The sequence below is a fragment of the Bipolaris victoriae genome (genome assembly GCF_000527765.1).
Source record: "Bipolaris victoriae FI3 unplaced genomic scaffold scaffold_61, whole genome shotgun sequence".
Taxonomy (NCBI): Eukaryota; Fungi; Ascomycota; class Dothideomycetes; order Pleosporales; family Pleosporaceae; genus Bipolaris; species Bipolaris victoriae.
Genome location: NW_014575331.1, coordinates 96080 through 121075, shown reverse-complemented (window position 1 = coordinate 121075; position 24996 = coordinate 96080). Strand labels below are relative to the sequence as shown.

Sequence of the window (24996 nt, the reverse complement as noted above, 5' to 3'; positions counted from 1 at the left end):
CTATGGCGATTTTTGTAAATGATGCCTGGGAAAGGGGCCAGTCTGCATCTTCGTCTCGTTATATAGCCGTGGACGAGTTCGTACTTCTCCGAATAAAGAAGGCCTTCGCCATCTCGTATGCAGACCTACTTTGGGTTAGAAAATACCAGACTAGGCGATTTGCAAAAGAACTTACCAGCAAATGGCAGTGCTGGGCATCGTGGTGATGATTCGAGGCTTCAAGCCACGGAAATATCCTCTATAACCTTCTCTTTGGTGGATGATTTTTGCAGCTTGCACCAGACCCGAGACGTTCTTCAGTTCTACATCCCTAGCATTTCCTCGCGTTTGTAATAGCGTCTTGATAACATCGAGTGGTGTGGTAAGGCCTGCTGCAAATCCACCTGCAACACCGCCCGCAAAGCAATGTGTATAGGGATCGTATCGGCCGGTAGGGTTCATGACTTTGGAGAGAGATTCGTATGCCATGAATTGCAGGGCTGTGAAGGGAACCGTCATGCATAGTGTTGTGGGGTAGGAAACATAGAATGCGCCAATGCCCTCTGTGCGGAGGACCTCGCGGGCGCATTGCGGGACAGACTTGTATATCGAGCCGTGCATTTGCATGCGTTGTTTTATGACTGCGGGGTTCAGCAGACGCGGGGTGCTGTGGTACTATGTCTCTTACCGTCAAACGGATTCATCAATGCATCGCTGGAAATGGTGGCTGCGGCACCGCTAGCAGCTATCGACAGTTAGCAAGTGCTCGCTAGAATGCGAATGTGGGTGGCACTGCGCACCTGCTGCAAGGGGGTGGTGTTCGTGGCTCTCTCCTTCGTTTCCGCCGAGAGCATGCTTCGTGGCCTCGTACGATGCAAAATAGACAGCATGCGCGGGGCCTGTATCATCAGTCAGCTACACTTTGCCATGGTCTACGCAGTTGTTTGCGTACCCGCGCCCATTACAACACTAGACAATCCTCTCCATAACGACCAGAACCCTTCGGCTCGGGATATGGTGACCATGGCGTTGGAAATACCACTATACATGGCGCTTGGCGAGGGGTTGACGATTTGCATTCTGGTCTGTCGACAGTCAGCGCATGGCTCGGAGGCTGTGAGTGAGCGAGAGGCATGTTGCGCACCTTGAGCAAATCTACCGGGTACATGACTGAGTGTTCCTGTCGTCAAGTCAGCCAGGGCGAGTACATGGCGGCGGCGACTCCGGAGGACGTACGGCGACACCCGCAAAGGCGCCTGCGAGCATGTTTGCCGTGAGGGAGAAATTTGGTGGGAGTGCTTCATAGCTGGCGCGCAAGTTAGCGATTGGTGTCTTTCATGGCGGCGGTGCAATGGAGCTGTACTCGTGCTCTTCTTCGACAGGAACTGCGGGTGGATCATGGGGGGCCATAAGACGGCCGGCTGCAGGTGCCGCGGATTCCAGGTTGGCGGCTTGAAGAGAGGCAATTGGGAAGGGTTCGTGATAGGTCCCAGGGTGGTGCAAGCGGGCGACGGCGGTGGGTTGACGCTCGTGGGAAATTGAAGTTGTCACTTTTGTTTGCAACTAGTAACGGAAGCGCGAGATGACTTCAGCCGAACGCCGAGACGTCAGACCTAAAACGCGGCGGCCGGGGGGTTTGACTCTATCGACCATCAACTTGGCCGTTGTTATCAGTCGCTGCGATGCCGGAGCCTGATGGATGGCCACGCTCGGTCTGCGCAAGCCAATGCGTATGCGTGCCACGAGGCTGTATCTATGTACATACAAGACATGCTTCACTTAGGCGCCTCTCGACTGGCCAGCCGCCACCACTGCGGCAAATGCATCCAGACAATTTTGCACATGGCCGCGGAGATGGAGTACATTCTGAGTGCGACAGCGAGTGTCTGCGAAAGCCAGCCGGGGATGCGAGGCGAGGCGAGGGGAGAAGAGTTGTGGTAGCTTCCCTCCAGTATCTTATCAGATCATCTCCGCCCACATCTCAGGCCAGTCACAACGCCTGTTTCGCGGGCGCAGACTACGCGAATTGTATTCTACAAAAGCTTGTCTTGGGTGGTAGTGGTGGTGCACCATGACTCCGCCACCACCCCCCACCTCGTTGCCAACGGCTCACGGTAGCGTACTGTTCTACTCTGCTCTACTCTGCTCTACTCTGCTCTACTCTACTCTGGACCATCCGGCTGATTAATGGCCAATATCGGCATCAAATAAGCCGCGCATAGGCCTCGACTGCCATGACTAACCAAATGCGACATGAAAATTGACAGCGTTTCACTGTTGCGCATGTGACGATGAGCCGAAGCAACCAGCTTTACCCTGTGTATCGTGTAGTATGAGAGCGGACATAATTTTGAACCCTCTTGTTTGCAGCCGCAAAATCGGTGCGGCTTCGGCCCGCCAGGATTCGGAGCAGTGGTGCTTCTCGGTCGGTCCAAGTCGGAGATAGCCACCCAGCACCGACGGTGTGAAGCTTTGATCACTGCTGTTGCTGCAACACCACCACTATACTAGTATTTTACTTCATATGCATTTTGGTATAGTAAACTCGGTGTTAGCGGATGTATCGTATCCGGTCATTGTTTAAAACAACATTGTAGTCGTTGTATTTCGTGGCAAAGGTGGCTCGTGTGGTGGGCTAGCCCGCTTGGTCTCACCAGTGGACAGAGAGGGTCGTTGCAGCGCACAGGTACAATGAGCCCTCGGTCTCGATCACTACAACAAGCAATAGTCTCCAGCACCCTTCATGACACGTTACAAAGCACCATGTTGGTCAACACCACAATGTCGTGATCCGAGATACTAGAGGTCCTCTAATTTCAACTGGGTATCAGCAGTCGCACCGCTTGTGCCACCGGGGGAAGCTGACTACATCTCTGATATTAGAAACACCCGCCAGGTAGCACAGAAGCCGATCAAACCCAAGGCCAAACCCGCCATGCGGGACGCTGCCGTATCTCCGGAGATCGACATACCACTGTAGGGAACCGTCTGATGCGTCGGTCGACTCGTCAGTCGTGTGTCGGAGGCCATGGGCCTCCATGGACTGGACAAGATCAGGCAGCCTGTGTTCGCGCATCGAGCCCCCCACAAGCTCACAAATCTCGGGTACAAGTAAGTCGAAGCACGCGACTGTTGATGCTGCGCCACCATCAGCTGTTGCGCCCGTCGATGGCGCCATGTAGAATGGCTTGATGTTACGTGGGTAGTCAGTGACGAAAACGGGCCCGCCGTTGCCTATACTTTCGGCCAGGAAACGTTCGTGTTCGGTCTGGAGGCCGTCTTCATGGCCAGGCGCGTACTCAAATTCGGCCTTGCCCTGAGATATAGCGTCCTGGAGGTGCTGTACGGCGGCTTTGTAGGTAATCCTTGGCCACGGCCCGGCTATCAACCCCTGCCACCGTTGTGCGAGCGCATCATGCGACACAGATGCGCTCTCTTGTTCCTGATCCCGCGCCCGCGCTTCAAGGAGCTCCTGGCCTACAGCCGAGGTTTGCAGCTCAGAAGCAATGGAGCGCAACATGTCCTCTACCGTGTCCATGACAACATTGACATCGTCGACAAAGGCCATTTCGGCTTCTAGCATGTAAAACTCACTAAGATGACGGGCCGTATCACTCTTTTCGGCACGGAACGTGGGGGACAAAGTCCAGACCTTGTTCACTGACTGAGCCAGAGCCTCAAGGTGGAGCTGGCTCGAGACTGTCAGGTACTTTGGAGAACCAAAAAAGAAGTCTTGATGGGGATTAGCCTTGTTGGTGGAGATTTGATCATGTGCAGATGGTGCTTCGGGCGCCACAGTGAAGACCTCGCCTGCGCCCTCGCAATCCGAAGACGTAATGATTGGCGGATGACATTGGACGAAGTCGTGTTTCGCAAAGTGGTTTGTTACTTGAGCTGTGACCAGAGACCTCAACCGCAGGATAAGCGAGTTGAACGGCAGTCGACTTCGCAGATGCGGGAGAGTGCGAAGAAACTCTGCGGTCTGGAACTTTTTCTGTATTGGGTAGGTCTGAGACGGAGCAACACAATCAGATGGTGAAGATAGTCACTGTAGATCACAGTAGCAAACTCACGGTGGCATCGTTGTCTCCCAATATGCGCACATCAGTGACCTGGAGCTCATGAGACTGCCCCTGGCCTGGTGAAGGCGTCCATTTGCCGGTGGCTGTGACTGCGACGCCGGTCGAGAGCCTGATGGAGCGGCTTGTCAGCGCCTGGACGAGCAGCAGTAGAGGCGGCGACTGACCCTTCTGCTAGCTGGGGAGGGAGGACGGCCTGGACGGTGCGCAAGGTCGAGCCGTCTCCAATGGCGGCAAAGGCAATTCGCTTCTGCTTGCGCACAGTGCGCACATAGCCGTTGACCGTCAGGGTGGCACCATCCGGGAGAGGCTGGCGTGCAGAGGGTGAGTGTGCAGAGGGCCTCAGCAGCTCAGCAATGGTGCTGGGGCGAAACGTTGAAGTGCAGCGAGGACGACATGTCGGCCATGCACTCGGCCAAGGAGACGCGGCGCTGTGATTTGGAGACGTGTGCTGAGGGCGGACAGGCGTCGTCAGCGGGCGCAGGACGCACCTCATTTACGCGGCGGCAGATTGCACCGGTCGAGCAGTGCGGTGTAGCGTGTAATATACAGCAATGGGTGTTGCCGTTGGCGTTGACGTTGTGTAGGAAGCGAAGCTTGGAAAAAGCGAGCTGGCGCTTGGGCCTCGCGCTAGGATCGCGTCAACCTGGCCGTTCTTGGGCGCTCGTCAATCGTTCGTGTGAGCGACCGGCCGCCCGCCCTGAAACGCTAGGCCGCGAGCAGGGGAGTTGCGGACATGAGTAAGGAGTCGGATGCTTATGTATCGACTGGGAATCATACTTACGTACGTGCATGGATACCTACTGACTACATACACATTCTATGAACAGACTTTTAACATGTTTGTAGCACGAGATTCAGCCCTGGCATTTACACACAACATCCACACACTCATCCACACATACATGCGTATACACACAACACCGCAGCCGCCACAGCTTGCTGGCAAAAGTATATATATACATACTACATGTAACTACACCTACGTATGTACATGTATGTCAGCAGCCCCCCCCCCCTCTCCGCCACCACCACCGCCGCTCCTCTCTGCCTGCTGGTGCCACCTGGCTGGCGGTGAGGGAAACACGCACTTTGTGGCACTGTGGCCCGGCTACGTGTGGCGGGCTCGACGGTAAGCAGCCATTGATTCGATGTGCCATGGTGCCCTGCATCTGGATTCTAGTGCCGACGCTATTGCTGCGACGCTATATCGTGCAGGATCTTGGTTACCAAGTGCTAGTAAGCTGTCATCATCGGCTGCCCAGCGCCGCCAGATCCTTCTAACCCGCTTCCAACCCGATGCAGATCGCTTCGAGGTCTGGCCGATCGATTCAGCCACGCATCCCTGCCTTGCCCGTCCCAGCAAACCCGACACGGCTCTTTGTGGCTTCAGGTGCCTGGCAGCTGCCTGGGTTCACAGCAGTGCCCCCAGCACCAGGACCAGGCTTGCAAACACACGGCACGGCTGCTACCGGCCACCTAGTACATGCATCATGTCTCCATCCCTCCAACCGCTGTCCCCGTGTCTGCTGCCAGAATGCCACCCCTCGCGCGCCCAAACCCACAGGGGTCTGCCAGATTCACGCAGACGACTGCCGCTTCTGTAGCTGGTGCATTTCTGCTGCCCCAGTCTAGTCGCCGACTCGATCTGGGGCTACGATCTAGCTTGCCTTATTACACGCCCGTTGCAAAACCCGCATTCGACTGATATACTGTCCCTTGGCCGGTCTGGCGCCGTCTGGTCACAGGTCCTCACTCACTCGCTCCCTCTCCCTCCCCCCGCACTGCCTTGCTCAAGTCTCGTGCTGCTGTAAATCACTGTCCTCGCCCTCCTTCCCGTGTCGTTGTTTCTCCAGACTCGTCCCTCGACTTACCTTCCCTTGTTGCTCTGCCAGCCTCAGCTCACGAAACAGCCAACACTCCACCTACGTCACCGTCGCCATGCCACAATCAAGACCAAAACCCTCTGAAATAGCAGCCGAAGCAAAGCGAGTATGGATGCCTCACATTTGGAAACACTACATTCGAGACTCCAAGACGTCATATCTCTATCCAGATTCTGCACAAATACGAGTCAATGTCGACAAGCGCTCATCACAACGAACCAGAGTCGCGGTCATGGAAGGCGACCCTGTCAACTATGCCCTGGGCTGGTACCAGAGTGCTCTCAATGCGGATCCAAACTGCAAGAGAATTCCTGTGGTCAATGTAGCCAACGAAAAGCGCGCAGGTGGCGACTGGGAATCTGGCCTTATGGCTCCAGAAGAGTGCTTTGCGCGGAGAAGCAACCTGGTCCACGCTCTCACCATGCCCTGGAACGCACAATTAGGCGTTGAAGAGAATTTCTACCCCATCCCACAAAGAGGTGGCATCTACTCTCCCGAAGTGTGTATGTTGGGGTGCTAGCCAAAAGTCCGCCTCGGCACGAGACTCACTACTAACAAGCCACAGACGTTTTCAGAGCCGGTCCGGAACAAGACTACGCACCTTTTGCAGACATGGCCTCACTTCCCGTGATATCAGTCGCTCCAGTGCGGCGTCCAAAACTTGACGAGAGCGGTTGCAAATACTCATTTGCACAAGAACGAGAGTTGATGCGAGAGAAGATGCGAGCAGTGCTGCGCATCGCATCCTACTGCGGCCATCGAAACTTGGTTTTGGGCGCGTTTGGTCTCGGACCAATCTTCCGCAACCCGGCGCAGGAAGTAGCGTGCATGTGGAGACAATTACTCTTTGAGGAAGAAGAGTTCCATGGCGCGTTCCAGGATGTAGTCTTTGCCATTGACAGTAGCATGGTCGGATCACCAAGCAAGGGCTGCATGTCTGACGTGGACATTTTTAGGCGCGAGTTCGATCCTGCCACCATTTGGCCAACAAAGTGGTGAAAGGGTGACAAGATTTGACTATCATTCCCCCTCAAAAAAGACCGTCGGGAATGAGGCGCAACAAAGAAATCAACAGTCGCGTGTGCCACGTTTCAATTACAAGGACACACGGGAATTCCGCAATCAAGGGCAGTACGAGGTTGCATTACGCACATACATACTAAGTACACATATACTACTCACACATGCATGCATACATACCGTTCATGCTGGCAATCACAAAAAGGCGGAAATAACCTCCGCGCAGGCGCAGGAGAGAGACAGCCGATAGAGTGGTAAAAAGAGCGAAAAAGAGGAAGGGAAGGGCCAAAATGGACCTGACTCGGTCATGAAGTCATGGGATGTGTGGTGAGTGGCAGGTGGGCAAGGTGGGGTGGGGGGAGGGGCGGCGGTACCTCTCTTTGGTTCTGCACACAGAGAGATAACCGAGACGAACAAAGGTCAGATCTCGCCGAACCCGACAAACTCTGACCAGGTGGCGCGATTTGGGGCCTTGCTGCTCGATGCTGCGGCTAAAATGCTGCCAACGCCTTATCTTGGAGAGGGGGTGGGTGGGTTGGGAAAGTATAGTGGTAGCCAATCAAGTATTTAATATACACATGTATTAGGTAAACTATGGACGGCAAGTCATCTTTTCTTTTTGCTTTGCTTTACTGTGCACTATGTGCTTGTGGTTTATGAGAGCACATCTTTGTAGTCAGGCATAGTCTTTATTTTTGCCTCCATCCATCCAATTTACTTTTTTGGTGATTTGCTTTTCGCCTTGTTCACGTGTAAAGCGACGTTAGAGAAAGCGGGTCATCAAGTCGCGGGGGGAAAAGGTGACAAGGACGGGAAGGAAGGAAGGGAGGGGAAAAAGAGAGGGAATCCATGTGTGCGATAAAGTGTTTCTAATCTGCAACCAACGCCCTTCCCTCCCCTCCCCCACTTTCCGATTGCTGGTTGCCTTCTATTCATCCTTTCTGTTGACCTCCTTCAGAAAATTCGCCCGATTCGTTCCTTGCTTGTTTCCATACAACCCCACATATCCCAGCCCCGGGTCATTTTTTATTTCAGGGAGGAGGAGGAGGAGGAGGAGGGGTGTGTGCATGTTGCTTGCTGACCGGGACTCCTTTTCCCCGGTTCATCCTTACTTACCTTGCTTTTCCCTTTCGTTCCGCAGAACGTTGGACGGACAATCACTCACTCACGCACTCACACACAGACCCCCGCCGTCCCTTCCGCCGCCCGTTCGGCCGTTCTCCCAACTCGTCTTACGTGCGTAACTCAAACTCTCTGGTTGCAAGGGAAACCCTTTTTACTGTGTATAACTTTACTGGTTTGTTTTGTTTTTTTTTGACTTTTGTTTCCTCCCGTTTCGCCTCGCTGCAACGGCGTGTACTCCGTCTTACGTGCGACGGTTTTTCTCTCTTTTTGAGAACCTCCTGGGGCTTTCAAACGCTCTCTGTTCTGTTTCTGGTGCTTTCCGCTTGCCCCCCCCCCCCCCATGCCCCAAATTAGACTTCTTTGATTGACCACTTATATGTACACATTCTCCAAAAGGAGTCATGACCTGCTTCTTTTTTTTTTTGCCGAAAGCAATAAAGGTACTTGTTTACACATTTATATGTAGGTATTGCGCTAGCCTTTTTTCCTTTCTCCCCGGACGGGTATACTTAACCTTGATCCTTACCATTTCCTTTCACTTTCTCTCTTTTTCTTTGGTCTTTGCGACCGAGGCAGAATGCGCACGGGACAAGTGAAGGGCCAAGACACGGGATGTAGATGCCGATGAGATTTGGACGGGGGTGCACTCGCTATGGTTGCTCCTTGATGAATAATGTACCTGGCGGGGCCGTGCGTCTGGAGTGCATGGGAGCTAGAGGGGAATGTGCACGCTTGTTTAATCTTGGTTGGGTATTTCGACATAGTGGTACGTAGATGAGTCGTGGTCATGGGACTGGATGGTTAGTGCACGTGTGTGTGGTAGCAATTTATTTCTACCTGCTAGTACGTAGCAAAAACTTTGCTTGCCCAACTTCGATAATCATCTTTCATTTCGTTGGGGGCACGTATAGTTTGCGGCCTGCAACTTCTCTCGGGGATGTGCCTGCATGGCTTCGGGGCCGGGTGACGACATTGTGCCATGTTGGCGCTTAACATGTATGGAAGCAATAGGGTTTCGAGGGCGCATCTAGTCGGCCTCAACATCCATGTCCGTGTCCATTCGGACTTGGTTTTACTCATCTTTGTAACTGACAAATAAGTTCGCAGGTGGATAGTTCGGGCTTTGTTCTGCTGCATTGGGGCATGCATACTTACCGACTGTGAGTACATGTGCATGTGCATGGGCCCCTTGATTAAAGAGTTGTGGAGAATGTGATGGGTGAGGGGCACTTTGCATGTGATGCATGTTGGAGGGTGAAGAAGTGCCGACTTTGTTGGCCCTTTCACTATATGCATCCTTGAAGTATATTATGGCAAGGTTTGGAGTTATATACCATTTTGAGTCAAGCTGGCTCTCGTTTCTGTGGTGCACGCCATGCTGATCCTGCTCATCTGCAAGCGGGCTAGGGAATCGTGTATATTTACTACTGATACTACTACTGGTACTACATATCGTACATATTGTACATGGTCATGAGCGGCGTCAAAGGAAAAACAAGACTACTACTCAAGGCATATGAGCAAATCTTTGAGTAGTGCCGCGAATTACCTGTTCTGACTTGGTAGAGGTAACTGCGGTGCTGTAATCTCGCCGCCTTGCATTTCAATTTTTTTGATGGTTTGCTCGCGTTGGTAGTTGACCACTCGTTGTTTCTTGAAGTATTCAACCTGGTATTTGTTAGCATTGCTCTCCCCCATCCATCCCTGCGGTCCTAGACATGTGATGCCGTCACCCAACACTAGACCAAGTAGCAACTCACCCAGCTATGTGCGCAGTTCTTCTCAAATTCCTTGTCCAGCTGTCCACAAAAACTTGCAGCTTTTTCCCTTCCAGACTTTGTGTTTATGCTATCCAGGATGTTGTTCTTGTCGAGGCATTCGAAAAAGGCGTCGCGTGCTGCATAGCATTGTTTGCGATTTGACCGTGAGGGTGACTCGAATGCGCCGCCTTCTGTCTTCTTGACGCCGGAGTCGTCCTTTGAACTCGAGCCGAACCAGCCCATGGTTGTCGAATGTCAAGTTGCGGAGAAGGGCGCGGCGGAGTCGGAGATGGAGGCGGAGGTAGGAGGTTGAAGCTGGCGCACGTGTCAGACTGGGGCGGTATAAATACTTTACATGAATTGGATTCCAGAATTGCGTACTTTGGTATAGTGTATGGCGCAAGGCTCTTTGGTAGAGCTGGTATGCAGGGCTGTCGGTATTAATGTAGAGCAGAATGTCGAATTGGTGCTTGGCAAAAGTTCCCACGCTATGACATCGGCGCTGACGCTCTACGTTTCGCCGAACCCTTCCAGCGAACCATCCGCGAACAGGCAACCTTGCCAACTAGTAATACAGGACCAACCGACGTGACCTTGGGACTCTCCACTCCATATGCTCATGCCATAGCGCATCGCCTGCGTATTCATGCCACGCCGACGCCGCCCCCCTCGACCCGGTGCACTCGCGGATCTCTCGCCAATTCGCATCCTCTCCCAAATTGTCCTCCTGCAACTCGCATACTATGCATGCGCCGGGATCCTCATTCTCTTCACTGCCCTGGTAGCGGGCAAGGAGGTCAGCCTAGATCTCCTCTTCAACTGGCAGAGCCTGAGCGGGGATACCACGGTTGGATGGACATTGGGCCTGGTCTGGATGTTGAATAGCCTCGCCTGGTAAGCCCTCACCTACGCGCCCCGTGGAGTTGTGCAACCGTCTGACATGCCACAGCGCCATTTTCATACTACTTCTCATCGCCCGCTCCAAGCTTGTTCTTGACTTTGCCCTTACCGTGCACTTCATACACTTGGTCGTCACCTCCTTATACACGCACGCGATACCCGCGAACCTCTTCTGGTGGGCGCTACAGATATGCAGCGCGACCATCATGACTTCTTTGGGTATGTGGGCATGCCAGTGGCGGGAATTGAGACCCATCAACTTTGGAAGCAAGACGTCTGCGCGACCGCAACCGCAACCGGCGGCCGAAGAAGAGGGCGGCGAGTCTCGGGGCAGGGGCAGGGGTAGAGGGAGGGATGGCGCGGGGGAATACGAAATGGTTGGCATGAATGAAGGGGACAACAACGTTTGATCACTCCCCATCCTTTGCATAATAGGCGTTTGGGTTCGCCTGACTTGGACATATCGATTGGCATCGAAACAGCATTTTAATATACCCGGAGAGAGCATAGAGCATTATACATTAACATTTGGATCAGACGTCAAACGGTCTGTTCGGTCATCATCACTGTGGCTCGTTAACGGCACTCGAAGCTTTGTATCGCTCTGCCTCTAAGAAACCATTCCGACGAACTATCTTCGAGTTCGACTGTGCCGTCCCTCAACATGAACCACGGTAGCTCATCTAGCTCCCCTTCACCTTTCATTGCCTCTTTCTCTTTGGCATCCGTCTTTGGCGTGATTCTGCACATGATCTTGTCTAGGCGTTCTAGTGATATCGAACGGTCCTCGACTGTGACTGCCATAGCGATTTTGATAGCGCTTAGACGATTTGGTATATTAAGACCTAGCTATAGTGTCAGTGGCTCTTGAAGAGGATTAAATGCTGCTACAGTCTACAGATAAGCAGGGAGCTTGTCCGAGACGTGCACGTGGTTGGAAGCTCCAGCCCCAACGGCAAAGTAACTTACCAGCGACGATCCGTGTATTCAGTGGGATTTCTGCCAGCTTTTGCATTTTGCTTCCGCTCTCAATAAATGCCAACATGACGTGGATGTTGTTCGACTTGAATCCACCTGCTTGATGATCCGGAAGAAGAAGAGGTTGCTGTGCTGTATGTCGTGGTATGCTGGCAGCGAAGACGAGAGACGCGTACGCGAAGCTGTATATGATAAACCTGTTGAACATGGCTGAGGTATGGTGTTCTGAAGCAAACAGTTGTATTGAGAAGGTGGCTATCTATATTTCCAGGCGAGTTGTGGCGCGTGTTGTGCGGAGAAGCTGCTGTGACCCTGAAACCAGACGATATAACCCCTCTCCACTTATACTTCCTAGCAACAGTGCCGAGGGCCTAGATGTAGCGCATATTAGGCTCTTCTATTGGACCCAAAAGACTAAGTGAGAAGGCTAGGCCATTGTCGGTAAATCGGCATCGATGTTCTCTTGGTGCTATTTCCATGGATGGCGCCAAAATGCTTCCAATCAACATGGTTTGGATTGGCGGGAAGTATAATGCATTCAGGGTATTCGTCGGATTTGTTCGCCAGATCCTCCGGTGTCTCCTCAGATAATGAAACCCCAATACTAACCAGCAATGTGATTAGAGACACCGGTACGCTGCTCTGGAGGTAAGCTGGCACGCGACCCGACTGCACGACATGCCCTACTAGCGCGAAGCACGGACGCTAGTTTCTTAGAACGAAAACAATCCCTGCTTCCAAAGCTTTCCTCACCACCAGCCTCTTGGTATCAGATGCTGCATTGATCTACCACTAACAGTTGTCAACTAATGCAAGCGCGCAGCGTTAGATCCCACAATGAACCCGGATGATCAATACTTCAGGCAATGGAACCCTGAGCATCATGAGGACGATAGAGGCTTCCCACCTGTTCCGGGTATCTTCGAAGATGATACCTCCAATTTGATGCAGCCAGCTGCGCAACATAGCAGACAGCAGTATCCTGTTCATTTTCCACAAAATGGGCTGCCGTTTCCTTCCCACCCAGTGTACCACCAACCTGACTTTCAGCTTTCTCAATTTCACCATCAACCGCCGACCCGGAATCCGTACATACCTTTAATTCCACTAAATGCCGTAGAAGATTTAGAAGAAGAAGAGCCTTTGCCACCTTTTACCAGTGGTAATTTTCAAGATCCATTTAACAGGGCTTATGCTACTAGTGGACCGGCGGTCTTTGAAGGGTTCATCCCAGCGAACCCTGAACAAGAGGACGAAGATGAGTATACGGAAGCTAGTGAATTTCACTCTTCGATTTATGATCGCGAATTTGAGAGCTCAGAAGAAGAGGAAGACGAAGACGACGAAGACGAAGACGACGAGTATGAACGTATGCTTGAAGAAGAGGAAGAGCGGGAACGGCTACTGCAAACTCAGAAAGACGACTCTGAAGTTGACGCAGACTATTCGTCCGAAGATGCACAGCAAGATGAAGGCGATCCTGACGAGATGGAGCTGGGTGTCGAATTCGAGGACATGGAAGGACGTGTCAGGTACAAGAGAGGGAAAGGTAGTAACAGAAAGTCCACCAAAAGCCCCGCGATGGGTGGTACCATACCCACTTCGAGTACTCGAGGGAGACGTGGGGGCAAAAGAGGGCGCCCTTCAACCAGAGGGCGGGGTGGTAATAGTAGCGCTAGGTCTACACGTGGTAGAAAGCGAGGGAAACCTGGAAGCGAGAAAGGTCCTCGAGGTCCCCGCGCTGTAGCCGACCCCGGCGCAGAATGGAAAGCCTTGCAGCAACAGGCCAACGCCAAATTCATCGAGAAGGATTATGAGGCAGCCCTTTCATATGCTCAGCAGGCTATCCAACTCAACCCAGAGATTTTCGATGCATATAATATCGCCTCTGAAATATACACTGAGATGGGTCGTGAAGAAGACTCCATAGCTGTACTGTTAGCTGGAGCGCCAACAAAGCGTGACCCTGGTCTTTGGCAGTTCATCATCGAGCGTATCCAACAGTTAGACCCGGAGCAACACCCACGTTTCACTGATGAGAACAAGTCGGCTGCTATACTTCCATGCTTGAATGAGATCATCCTGCTCAATAACGACTACGAGGCTCGCAGCCACAAACTCGAAATCGAAGCACAGCTAGGGCGTTCGTCTAAGTGCGTGTTGCTGGGCCTTAAGATGCTCAAGACACGTAAAGAGCAGGGCGAAGATCCGGACACCAGTGTGCTGAAGATCATGGCAATGATGGGCACTGCATCACCAAGGCAGACCAAGATACATCTCCACAAGCTTATCGACAGCTTTGAGGAGGCTATTGATGTGTTCACGCAACCCGGCCGGGACCCAGTCACGAATGACCTTGACTGGGAATTAATCAATATCTATCTTGATCTATTAGACAGAGCAGGCAGTTACGCTAAGGGAATCACAAAGCTGAAATCACTTTCGCGATGGAAGCAAGGCAGACATGCAGAGACGTTTTGGGATGAACTTGACGATGACCGCGAGTTTGATATTGAAGACGAGCCAAGACGTGTCGCTGTTCCACAGTTTGTGCAGAAGTCCCAAGATGCAAAGTATGGCTCAACTCTTCCACTAGAGATCAGGGTAAAACTTGGGTTGTTCCGGCTGCGTAGAAGTAAGGATGACTTCAAAGAAGCTATGGTATGTATAGTAGTGGCTGATGAAGTTGTACATCCGCTGATTGTAACAGCACCACCTGGAAATGTTGGAGCCAGACGATCAAGGCCCAGATGCCCTCATGTGGGACTATGAAGATCTCTTCCGAATTATCGGCGATGCCTTACATGCTACTGGCCACGACAAGGATGCGCTACGTTTCTATGAGCCATTGTTCAACAATGACTCTAGAGAGTTCAATCTTATGAGCTACATTGGCTTGCACACTTGCTTCAAGAATGAAGGGCGGACTGAAAAGACGGCAGAAGTTATTCTTATTTTAAAGAAATGGCCAGCGAAGAGTTACGATGACCTCGCTGTTCTTGCAAAGTTCTTCGAAGATCAGGGCATGTGGCAAGAAGCTGGACAGCGTGCAGAGACCATTTACCGCGATAAGTATGGCCACAAACTCAAGGCTCTGGGCTTTCAGGCCTACGATGAGCTCAGAGTATACTACTACAACCAACGTAGACAGGCTCGGGGTAGGTATGCTGTTCGAAAAAGCACTGTACGGAAGAACAGAAAGAAGATGCAAAAAGCGACTGGACAGAATGACGAAGAGGATGATTCGGCGAACGAAACGGGAAACAAGGAGCTCCCAGGAATTGTCGCTCCTACGGAACGACCCAAGAAAGGTCTGTTCCGAACAAAGAGGACCAAGGCGCCAAAGATCCAAGTATTCCTTGATGTGCGCGAAGAAGACGCCGAACCAGCACCCGACGCCGAACTCAGGCCGGCTACGATTGAGGGCACTGATGTGCCATATCGGGCAATTACAAATAGACTATTCCGCGGAAAACTTCAAAAGCTTGCTACCGACTTTGCCGACGATCTGAAGGCTGCGAGAGCTCAACATCGAGAAATTGTCTCCAGTTTCAAACGACTAGATGAGATATGGGAGCCAGCAGAAGATGGAGACGAAGAAGCTATCAAAGAAGTCTTGTCGATTACCCGAGAGCTGATTGAAGAGTTTTCAACATTTGACTTGTTTTATTCGAACAAAAAAGAAGACCTCATGACCTACTTCCGACGCGTAACAGCCGGAGACCTTTGGAAAGAATCAGCATTGATGGTACTTGCTGTGGTAGCGAATAATGCTGAGGACGGCGAGACAGACCCTGAACTCCAAGAACGACCTAGTACACCCCCGACTGATTTCTGGGGCATTCATTTCGACAAATGGTGTGATGCATTTGGCCGTTATGCCATTTTGCTTGCTGGCGAGGGTGATGAAGAGCAATGTTTTGCTACACTCGATATTGCTCTCCAGGCCAATATCTTTCACCGCTCCCAAATCTACCATCGGCAACTTCAAATATGTCGACTCACCTGTGCCCTTGCAGCCGACAACTCACCACAAGCCTCTATTGCAGCGCGTTGGCTTCTTAAAGAATACCCGTTTGGTACCGACCTCTTCCGTCTATACAGCTCCGTCAATCGTCTATGCTCTTTTCCCGAAGGCTTTGCAACTGGTCCCGCATACAAAGTACTCATGCGCTACATAAAGACGGTTGACTACGCACTCCTCACCCCGAAACAACGTATCGAGTTTAACTTCAGCACCAAAACTACCAAAGGCGGTTTCAGAAATAATGTCAACATCGAGGACGTGGACAAAGTCAAGGGCCACGACCCCGCGCTCTTTGCATTATACGCACACGTTCTGATGTGCGGTGGAAGCTACATGGCAGCGCTAAACTACTACTTCCGTGCGTTCGCTCTTACGCCTGAAGACCCAGTAATCAATCTAGGCATAGGCGTAGCATATATCCAACACGCTATGAAACGCCTCTCAGAAAACAGGCAGTACCAAATCCAGCAGGGTCTGTCCTTTGTCTACAGATATTACGATCTCCGCATCAAAAGCCCACACACCATTCATCGCCAGGAAGCAGAGTTCAACGTCGGTCGCATGTGGCATAGTTTGGGCCTGGTTGCACTGGCGCTCCCTGCATATGAAAGATGTGTTGCTCTTAGCGAGCAGGTGAAGAAGGAAGCACAGGACCAATGTATAGATGGGAATTGGGGGTGTGAGGATTTCAGCACCGACGCCGCATTCGCGATGCAGAGTATCTATGCCATTAGTGGAAATTTCGAGGGCGCGTTGGAGGTTACGATGAAGTCGCTAGTCATTGAGTAAATTAAGAACAGTAGCTTGTATCGTGTGAGTATCCTGAATTAGCAATAGTGATTGTCCTTCTCTTGGACAGTCTCATGTACGCCTCTGTCCAGCCCAAATTTCAAGTTTGATCACCGTTTGCTATTGATTCTTCATGAAAGATGCACAACCTTTACTAAAAAGAGTAGCAGGTCTAATGTGGTCAAGCAGCGATTGCCAGCCTTGTTGCTGTTGGCGACTGCGGGGTTGCGTGCACAATAACACAGCCCCCTTCCACTTCAGCTCACAGCACATCCCATCCCAAGGCTGAAAGCTCCAGCACTTCTCTTCCTCTTCCTTTCACGCATCTTTACTACAATTAAGAGCTTACCTGTTGATCTATTCCTGCCAAAACGCGCGAGCGAGAGTTTTCTGGCGCCCATAATCAACAAATATCTTCTACGCAAGCACTATTGCAAAACGCCTTGGTTCTCTTCCCCATGAGAGCCCTAGAAGGCGTGATTGCCTCCTCAGACACCCTGTTTCTTATAGTCTATCTACAGCATGGCTGCATTAGTTGTTCCAAAATCCAACGCATCGTATGTCCGTTGAGCAAATCATCTAGTCATGCATCTACTAATACTTTTCTTCGCTTCAGCACTAATCTCTGGACCGAGGCTATAGCCCAGTTACCTGCCGAACACAAGCACGGAATCAACTTTGCCCAACATGAGAAGATCGATATTCTCAAAGATCTACGCGAGAAGGCCGAAACATCAAGGAATCAATTCATGAAATCGAGATGGAAGTACACTCGCAAGAGCGGAGAAACGGTCATAATCAGGGATGTTTTGGAGAAATTTCTTCGATGGCTTGATGTGTTCAAGGAGATTGGAGATGTGGCTGTTCAGTACGATCCCACGCATGCTGCGCTTCCTTGGGCGGGTATTCGCCTCATCTTGCAAGTGAGTGATGCATTGGTTTCCAAGAAAGATATTGACGTAGCTTCAGATTGCCTTGAATGATACCGAAAAAATGTCCTTGGTCATGGAAGATCTTACTTGGGTATCTGAGCTGATTTGTCGTTACACTATCGTAGAAGCTTTGTATATCTACGATTCATCAGCGGCTTATGAAGCGCTACAGAAAGCTTTAGTTAAACTGTATTCAAAGATTCTTCTCCACCTATCTAACATAATAGCATACTTTGAGCAGGGGACTGCAAGTAAGTTTCATCCTCTACGTAGAGAGCATATCTGTTAATGAAAACTATTAGAGCGAATAATAAAGAGCGCTCTTCTTTTCGACAAATCGTTCGAGTCATCTCTGGATGAGATTCATAGAGCAGAAGCACAGGTAAAGAATTGTATATCTTTGGCCGAAAGAAATGGTGAGTACTAGCTGGTTTTTTAAGAAAGCTTCTTCGGCACTAGACCTTGAAAACTTCTTCCTGCGACTTAGAACGTGGAAAGAAATTTGGTTTTAGTACTGGAATGGTCTTCACTATCTAGGATTTTTTTCTTGGATTTGGGGAGGGAGCTATCTGCTTTTAATCATCAAATCCGCTAACGATTTGGCAGATAGTATCGAGAAAAATGATAAGCTAGCAGCTCTACTGAACTCCATGAATGCTCCACTGAAAAGAATCGATCGAAATCTTGAGCATGTGCAAGACAATCTTGAGAGTAAGTGACCGTGGTATTCGGTCGAAAAGCAGCTCACACACACAGGATCGGAGCGCACGAAAATTCTTCAATGGCTCTCTTCTGAACCTTACATGGGACACCACAAACAAGTCAAGAAAGATCTCCTAGCTGGGACTGGGATGTGGCTCTTGGATGACGCTATCTTCAAGAAATGGAAGGACGACAGTGCATCTTCCATTTTATGGCTCCATGGGATCGCTGGCTCAGGCAAGAGTAAACTTGTGTGAGATTTTTATACATTGTGTATTCGTGAAGAACTTGCTGATATTATCAGGTCAATTGTAATCGACGATGCGATGAAGAATTTCCAGGCTCGAAATAGCCCGCAACCAGTATTCTTCTACTGTTTAAGAAATCCAGCAGAGCCTTTACGGGAGAACCCTAGAGGAATACTTGCTAGTATTGCGCGCCAACTGTCAAACACGGAGTTAGGGATGCCTCTTCTAAAACCTACAGTCGATATGTACAAGAGTGAAGAGAGTCAAGGGTTTGCGTCCGGACAGCCCGACATGATAGAAATTTGCAACCTCATCACGGAGCTCATCGAAATCTATCCCCAGACGACGATCATCATAGATGCCATGGACGAATGCGATCCAGAGACACGATGGGAGCTACTTGAGTATCTGGAGACGATTCTCAAAAACGCATCTAGTCTGGTCAAGATTTTCGTTTCGAGCCGAAATGACCAAGATATTGTATTGCAGCTGAAGAGCTACCCGAATCTGGAGATAAACTCTATGATGAACCAGAGCGATATTTCACGGTTTGTCAAGAACGAGACAGAACAGCTGATTCAGCGTAGAAAGCTGCTATACCGTAGCAATTCGCGAGATGAGCTCAAGGAGCTGATTATTTCCAAAACCACCGCAAGTGCTCATGGAATGTAGGTCTGACTACGCATACTCAAATTTCTTGATTTTGACATCCTCCTAGGTTTCGTTGGGCCAGCATGCAATTGCAGTATCTTTGTTTGTTCACTGAAGACGACGATATCAGGGCTGCCATGGGGCGACTTCCGCCCGATCTGCGTGAGCAATACAACCAAGTCTACAACAAGCTTTCAACAATGCCAGGCGATTATCGACAGACCATTTTCAAAAATGCCCTGTGCTGGTTGTTATCAGCTCAAACCACGCTTCCAACCGATCAGTTCCTAGCCGCAGTAACGGCAATTCCTCATGAAGGCAAAAAAATCACGGCTTCTCAGGAAACGATTCTTGAGTACTGCAACAACTTCATCATTCATGACTCACAGCTTGACACGTTTCGCTTCGCACATCTGTCCGTGCGAGAATTCTTGGAAGGAAGACCTGAGTTCAGTGAACCATCGTCCAACAACTTGATAGCGGAAGCTTGTCTCTGGATCGTACTATGTAAAATTCCAACTCCAGCAACCCAGAAGCTCTTCCGTCATGTTGGTTGGAAACCCGAGATTGAGCCCTCCGTAATTGAAGCACTTGATTATGCACGATTTCACTGGCCTACTCACTGCAGAGAAGCGGGAAGTTGTAGAAAATCCGGCGCCTTGAGGGCCGTTTTGAAATACCTGTTCTTGGATGAAAGAGACAAAGGGAAAAATTCATCCATGGCTCTCTGGATGCAGAGTATGACCGACCTGGAGGATAAATTTCAACCTCAGTACCAATCGCTACATGAGGTTCTGTATTGTAGACCCAACAGCGACTCTCTATCACAATATTTGGGGCTGTTTATCGCCTGTGCTTTTGATTTCGAGGAGTTGGAAAAAGAACTCTTTATCAGCGAAGCGCTTACAGCACCCTACAGAACTGTGGAAGGGAGAAGTATTGGAGGTCTCGCGGCTGCAAATGGAAGCCTCGCAATACTTTCTCATCTTGTTATGCAAAAGGAGTTTGGAATTAGGCTTGCCACCGAGGTGTTGCGTGCTGCTCGTTCCGAATATTGCAAATATACGGCAATGATCCTCGTCAACTGGAAGGTAGATGAACAAAGTAAGAGGATAGTATTGACAGCAACTGTTTCATATATTCTCCTGGAAGCGGTGGAGGTTTTGCTCGACTCATGGGAAAACGTCAAGATTACACAAGAGATGATAGTGGCAGCGATCAGAAACCGAAATCAGCCCACTAAACTGGTTACCTCCCTCCTGAATCGAAGTAAGGAAACCATTACGATCACACATGAGATGGTATTAGAAGCTGCCAGAAACAAATCCCAACCTGTTGAGCTGACCGAATTCCTTCTGAACCGAAGTGAGGGAAAGGTCGAGATATCACACGAGATGGTATTAGAGGCTATCAGGAACCGAGCCCAACCTGTTAATTTGACCAAATTTCTTCTGGACCGAAGTGAGGGAAAGGTTGAGATATCATACGAGATGATAGAGACAGCCCTTGGGAATGGAACCACGCCTGTTGAGTTGACAAAATTCCTTCTGAGCCGGAGGAGGGACGACGTCAAAATCACACAAGAGATGGTAGAAGAAGCTATAGGGAATAGTGAAAACACAATGATTTTAGCTCAGGTTCTTCTAAGTCAAGGCAGAAAAGAGGCTATGATAGCACCAGAAAATTTCGGTACGGTAATCGAAAGGAATCGCGAGACTATGAAGTGGGTGGAACTGCTTCTCGATGAACTAGACGAGGGCATCACAATTACTAAAAAGACTTTCAAAGTCGCATACCGTCAGAATGACGAAATCTCCTTTATTGAATGTCTCCTGCGTCGACAAAGAAAAGATTTACCAATAGCAGCATCGGCAGTAAAATACGTCCTGCAACACTATGACAAAGACGTAGTACAAATCCTTCTCGACCGTTGCGGATTTGACAACGTTATTACGAAGGAAACCATCAAAGGTGTTAGAGAGCGTGAATATGGCGCAAAAGACATGATGTTATCATTGATAGATCAGCGAAGAGATGTGATCGACAGGCTCTTGGATGACGAACAAGAGGCTTATGCGGTTGAAAAGCTCGGACGAAACCTCTATCGTATTAACTTTCACCATGACGGTGGTTGGACATATTACAAATGGAAAGAAGACAGGTGGGAAATCAAGTAGTACAGGATTGTACGAGTCGAGTTGCCAAAGATCGGGTTGAAATCGTATTTGCAATGTACCGCGTGTTAGTTTTCACAGAAGTTATGCGATCACCCTCTTAAAAAATCAGAGAGAAGAAGAACAACTTACTTGATAACATGCATCCCACATCACATCCAGCAATGCATTAACAGAGCTTGTGAATACGCAATGTCACACCACCCAAGCAACAACCTTCCTTATCATCTTCCACTCGCTATCCTTTCCTCTTTCACACTACAACCACTCACAGGAACCACCCTCAGCACTCACCATCTCTATTCACATATACAACAAAACATCACTCCTCCTGCAATCGCGTCTCTGAACCCATCACTCTTTGAACTACACACTAAGATACATATCGTGCCAGAACAGCAATATCGTGGGAACGAGCAGAGGGGTACATAATGCATTCATTTCTAAAGGCGACGAATTAAGGGGGGGAAACCAGAAACTTTTGCTTGGGGAATCATGTAGTAGTGAGATGGACTACGAAAACAGTAATTCGAGAAGCCTTTTGTGCTAAAGCAAATAAAGTAAAGTATATTTTTAATCAAAAGGCGCTCTGTCCCTTCGAAAACAAGAAAAAGACGAGATCAAATCAATCATTCCATTCATCATCTATCAAAACCACCCTCCCTCTCCCGCATCCAAGCAGCTTACCCCTTCCTAACACCCCAAACCCCGCCACCAACCCTCACCACCTTCCCTTCGCCCTCCAACTCCTCGAGCAAAACCCCCACTTCCTCAGCCCCATGCGGAAAGCCTCCCTGAACCATCATCCGCATCATCATCGCAATGCGCCCGACATCCATATTCCCCTGGTTCGTCAGCATACCCATGATGAACGCCGTATACACATGTTTCTTCTCGTTCAGCATTTCAGACTGTGATTTGATAGTCGTGGTGGCGGCACCGGGGTCCGCTTGCAAGGTCGCTAGTTCTTCTGCGGCGGCTGCGGCAGCATCGGCATCGTGGGCGCCAGTTTTCGAAGTGGGTTTGGGGAGGGACTCGATGACGGAGTATGTTGATGGTGGGTGGAAGCGGAGGATGGATTTTCCGACCCAGAAGCTGAGGGCTTGGTGGAGGAGGGATTCGTCCATTTCGAGGAGGGATTCGAGTTGGGAGATTGTACGGGTTGTGCCTTCGCCGGTTTTGCTGGCTGTAGTGTTTTCCTCTTCTTCACCGGGTTGTGGCTGGAAGGCGTGGATGACGCTGACTTGCCAGGGGGTGAGGTTGTCAAAGTCTTCGGTGCGGTCTTCAAAGGTGAGGGTTATGGAGCTGGTGCCCAGGGCGTTCATCCAGCGTAGCTTGCGCATGCCCTTGATGCGTTCGAAACGTGATTCGTATTCTTTTTGCAGTGCACTAATTTGTTCCGGTACTTGGAACGTGTCATCACGGAGCTGTGGCCAGAAGAATGACGATAAAATCTGTGCGTTGAGTGTCGGGCCTGGAGGTGGTGCAGAAGTTGGGCCAGAAGGTGTTGCTTTCTTGGCTGATCTTGCTGGACGGCGAGGCCGTGGAGTTCGTGGTTGACGACCATCTGGTGTTCGAGGTTGTCTACTACGCTGATCTGGTGTGACTAGCGAGTTTGAAGCTGGTACGCTAGAGGTTGTGCGTATCGTGCTGTTGATACGCCTGGATTCTAACATATCGCGAAGCATGACTTCACACGCCTGTAGCTTGTCATCTCCCAACCGCACCTTGATAAGCTCCAACAGTCGAATCTCCTTCTCGTACTCGGGATCTTGACATTTGAGCAAATGCTCTCCGTAGATATTCTTAAGCTCATTGATAAAATCGTCCCGCTCCCACAACGTCAGGAGGAACCAGATGACATCTTCGACCTTTGACTTCTTGTAGTCAGGTGAAGCATCTTGCGGTAGCGGCTGCCAATTCATGTCGTTCCAATTGAGTTCTTCGTCGGCGTCTTGTCCAAAACTTGCAATCGGCTTAGCCATCTCACTTGCAATTTCGTATGATAACTCGCTGTTAGAAGAGAATTTGCTGCCGGTATCGTCTTTGAGATCAGTAAGCAGACTCAGTATGATGATACGGGCTGTATTCTCTCGCTCCTTCAGATACCGCCGAATTGGTCTTGCTACTCGTTCAAGCAACACTCCCTTAGGCTCCAGCTCATGGAAAGAACGAATAATGGAAATGTACACGTTCAGGATGTATGTCGTCGTAGCTCCAGGATGCAGCAGACGTCTTGAGACTTGTTGCGAAAAGCTTGACGTAAGATGCTGTTTTGCATTTGCCACCTTGAGATACTCTTTGATATCTAGGATGGCGCCCATACTCTTGTCCCAATTGATTACAAAATCAAACAAGTTGTCGACTCGCGCTCTACCCAACCTGCCCAACGCCATCTCCTGCCACGAAGACACTTCAGTCGGCAGGATGTTACTCTGTTCGCATCTCAGGCATTCCAATACTAGTTCGACGAGCGGGCAAAAGCCGTCCTGAATCCACATCTTCAACTGCGGCACAATCGTCTTCTTGGAATACCAGTCAACCTTGAGATAATGGCTTCCTATAAAGGAATCAATCAGCTTTGTCATGGCATGGGCGAAGGCCTTTTGGGCACTGTCACCACCGAGTCCGATGCGCTCCAGCCCTTGTAGTAAAGTCGTCATTCGCTTCCTGGTCTGTTGCGTGTCATGAGACATGTTCCTTGTCTCCACACCGTCATGTCGGTTGTAGATGCGGAACAGCCTACATCCCGCATCGTACAAGACATAACTCAGCGTCTTTGAGTATCGTTGCCGAGGCAGGCAGTACGCAAACACAGCTTGTATATCGCTTCGAAACTTCCAATCCGCTGCGCTTACAGTACCAGACTCGTTTGTCTGCGTATGTGTGTTCGGATGAAGCGTCGAGCTACTTGCGTTCTGCTGTATAACTTGCAACAAGTGCTCGGTGAAGGGTTGAAGGTACACGCTCTGGGCCTGTTCAAGTATATGCTGTGTCTTGTCGAGTAAACCCCAAGCGCGGCGTAGCTCAACCTCTTCCTGCCATAGGCGCTCCAATCCCGGTCTCACATGATTTGCAAAGTGCAAGCGGCACTCATTTGTATACCATTCCACCAGGCTTTCTTCATTTGCATCCTCAACCCTGCCTTCTCCAACCAGCAAATAGTTTAGGGCGTCTTCCACCTCCCTCGTCCTTTGCATTCGTGGGGCAATAGACACGTCCTTTGGCAAACTCAGAAATCTCGTTGCACAGCTCCACGCACTGTTGCGCCGGACCGCTCGGTGCTGGCCTTGTCCTTGGCCACGGGCATCGGTATTGCGCAGAGCATACGGATTCCCGAACGAAGTTCCCGGCGCAGTAGAACCTAGATCCGGTGTCGCAATCGGTGTGGGCGTGCTGTGCGAGAAGGAGAGGACGGGGAAGACGGATGCGAAGACTAGGGTTGAATGGTCCATTGCGGAGGTGCTGCGGAGGCCCCGCTATGCGATTGTTTACCGGTGTGTCTGATGTGGCGTAGGCGGCTTCATGAGCATGCGGATCACGTGAAAGGTATCAGGTCTTTTCCTGGAATTGGCTGTTTTCTCACCATATCGGTTGGCGAATTGTTATCGCAGGGTGGGCTGGTTTCGGTCTGCCCGCCTGCACAAGGGTCAGTCGCGATCCCACATGGAGCACGGACCAAGTGCAACGCGTATTCACGTGGTAGTATGTCTATTGTAGTAAAAGAGGGCAGGGCACTGACATGA

At 50.4% G+C, this 24996-nt stretch overlaps 9 protein-coding genes across 9 annotated transcripts; 4 read left to right on the top strand and 5 right to left on the bottom strand.

Moving 5' to 3' along the window:
- Positions 1-58: 58 nt before the first annotated feature.
- Positions 59-4554, bottom strand: COCVIDRAFT_39203 (hypothetical protein; the record flags this gene model as incomplete). Its single annotated transcript, XM_014699509.1, has 10 exons — positions 59-125; positions 176-620; positions 668-724; positions 780-878; positions 932-1064; positions 1124-1159; positions 1216-1285; positions 2952-3988; positions 4053-4170; positions 4226-4554. The coding sequence occupies 10 exons, from the start codon at positions 4552-4554 to the stop codon at positions 59-61; spliced, it is 2391 nt and encodes a 796-aa protein (XP_014554995.1).
- A 1445-nt stretch (positions 4555-5999) lies between these two features.
- COCVIDRAFT_39202 (hypothetical protein) lies at positions 6000-6943 on the top strand (the record flags this gene model as incomplete). Its single annotated transcript, XM_014699508.1, has 2 exons — positions 6000-6447; positions 6510-6943. 2 exons carry the CDS (start codon positions 6000-6002, stop codon positions 6941-6943), a joined length of 882 nt encoding a protein of 293 aa, XP_014554994.1.
- Positions 6944-8969: 2026 nt separating this feature from the next.
- Positions 8970-9335, bottom strand: COCVIDRAFT_39201 (hypothetical protein; the record flags this gene model as incomplete). Its single annotated transcript, XM_014699507.1, has 2 exons — positions 8970-9116; positions 9249-9335. The coding sequence occupies 2 exons, from the start codon at positions 9333-9335 to the stop codon at positions 8970-8972; spliced, it is 234 nt and encodes a 77-aa protein (XP_014554993.1).
- A 299-nt stretch (positions 9336-9634) lies between these two features.
- COCVIDRAFT_103563 (hypothetical protein) lies at positions 9635-10092 on the bottom strand (the record flags this gene model as incomplete). The annotated part of the gene is made up of 2 exons (XM_014699506.1): positions 9635-9757; positions 9850-10092. 2 exons carry the CDS (start codon positions 10090-10092, stop codon positions 9635-9637), a joined length of 366 nt encoding a protein of 121 aa, XP_014554992.1.
- A 403-nt stretch (positions 10093-10495) lies between these two features.
- COCVIDRAFT_103566 (hypothetical protein) lies at positions 10496-11159 on the top strand (the record flags this gene model as incomplete). Its single annotated transcript, XM_014699505.1, has 2 exons — positions 10496-10743; positions 10799-11159. The coding sequence occupies 2 exons, from the start codon at positions 10496-10498 to the stop codon at positions 11157-11159; spliced, it is 609 nt and encodes a 202-aa protein (XP_014554991.1).
- A 166-nt stretch (positions 11160-11325) lies between these two features.
- Positions 11326-11935, bottom strand: COCVIDRAFT_103562 (hypothetical protein; the record flags this gene model as incomplete). The annotated part of the gene is made up of 2 exons (XM_014699504.1): positions 11326-11598; positions 11648-11935. The coding sequence occupies 2 exons, from the start codon at positions 11933-11935 to the stop codon at positions 11326-11328; spliced, it is 561 nt and encodes a 186-aa protein (XP_014554990.1).
- Positions 11936-12564: 629 nt separating this feature from the next.
- COCVIDRAFT_17396 (hypothetical protein) lies at positions 12565-16543 on the top strand (the record flags this gene model as incomplete). The annotated part of the gene is made up of 2 exons (XM_014699466.1): positions 12565-14388; positions 14438-16543. The coding sequence occupies 2 exons, from the start codon at positions 12565-12567 to the stop codon at positions 16541-16543; spliced, it is 3930 nt and encodes a 1309-aa protein (XP_014554952.1).
- Positions 16544-17065: 522 nt separating this feature from the next.
- COCVIDRAFT_28035 (hypothetical protein) lies at positions 17066-21253 on the top strand (the record flags this gene model as incomplete). The annotated part of the gene is made up of 8 exons (XM_014699503.1): positions 17066-17100; positions 17160-17466; positions 17513-17726; positions 17778-17891; positions 18082-18186; positions 18232-18430; positions 18482-19093; positions 19144-21253. The coding sequence occupies 8 exons, from the start codon at positions 17066-17068 to the stop codon at positions 21251-21253; spliced, it is 3696 nt and encodes a 1231-aa protein (XP_014554989.1).
- A 680-nt stretch (positions 21254-21933) lies between these two features.
- On the bottom strand, positions 21934-24705 carry COCVIDRAFT_39195 (hypothetical protein; the record flags this gene model as incomplete). The annotated part of the gene is made up of 1 exon (XM_014699502.1): positions 21934-24705. The coding sequence occupies one exon, from the start codon at positions 24703-24705 to the stop codon at positions 21934-21936; it is 2772 nt and encodes a 923-aa protein (XP_014554988.1).
- Positions 24706-24996: the final 291 nt, after the last annotated feature.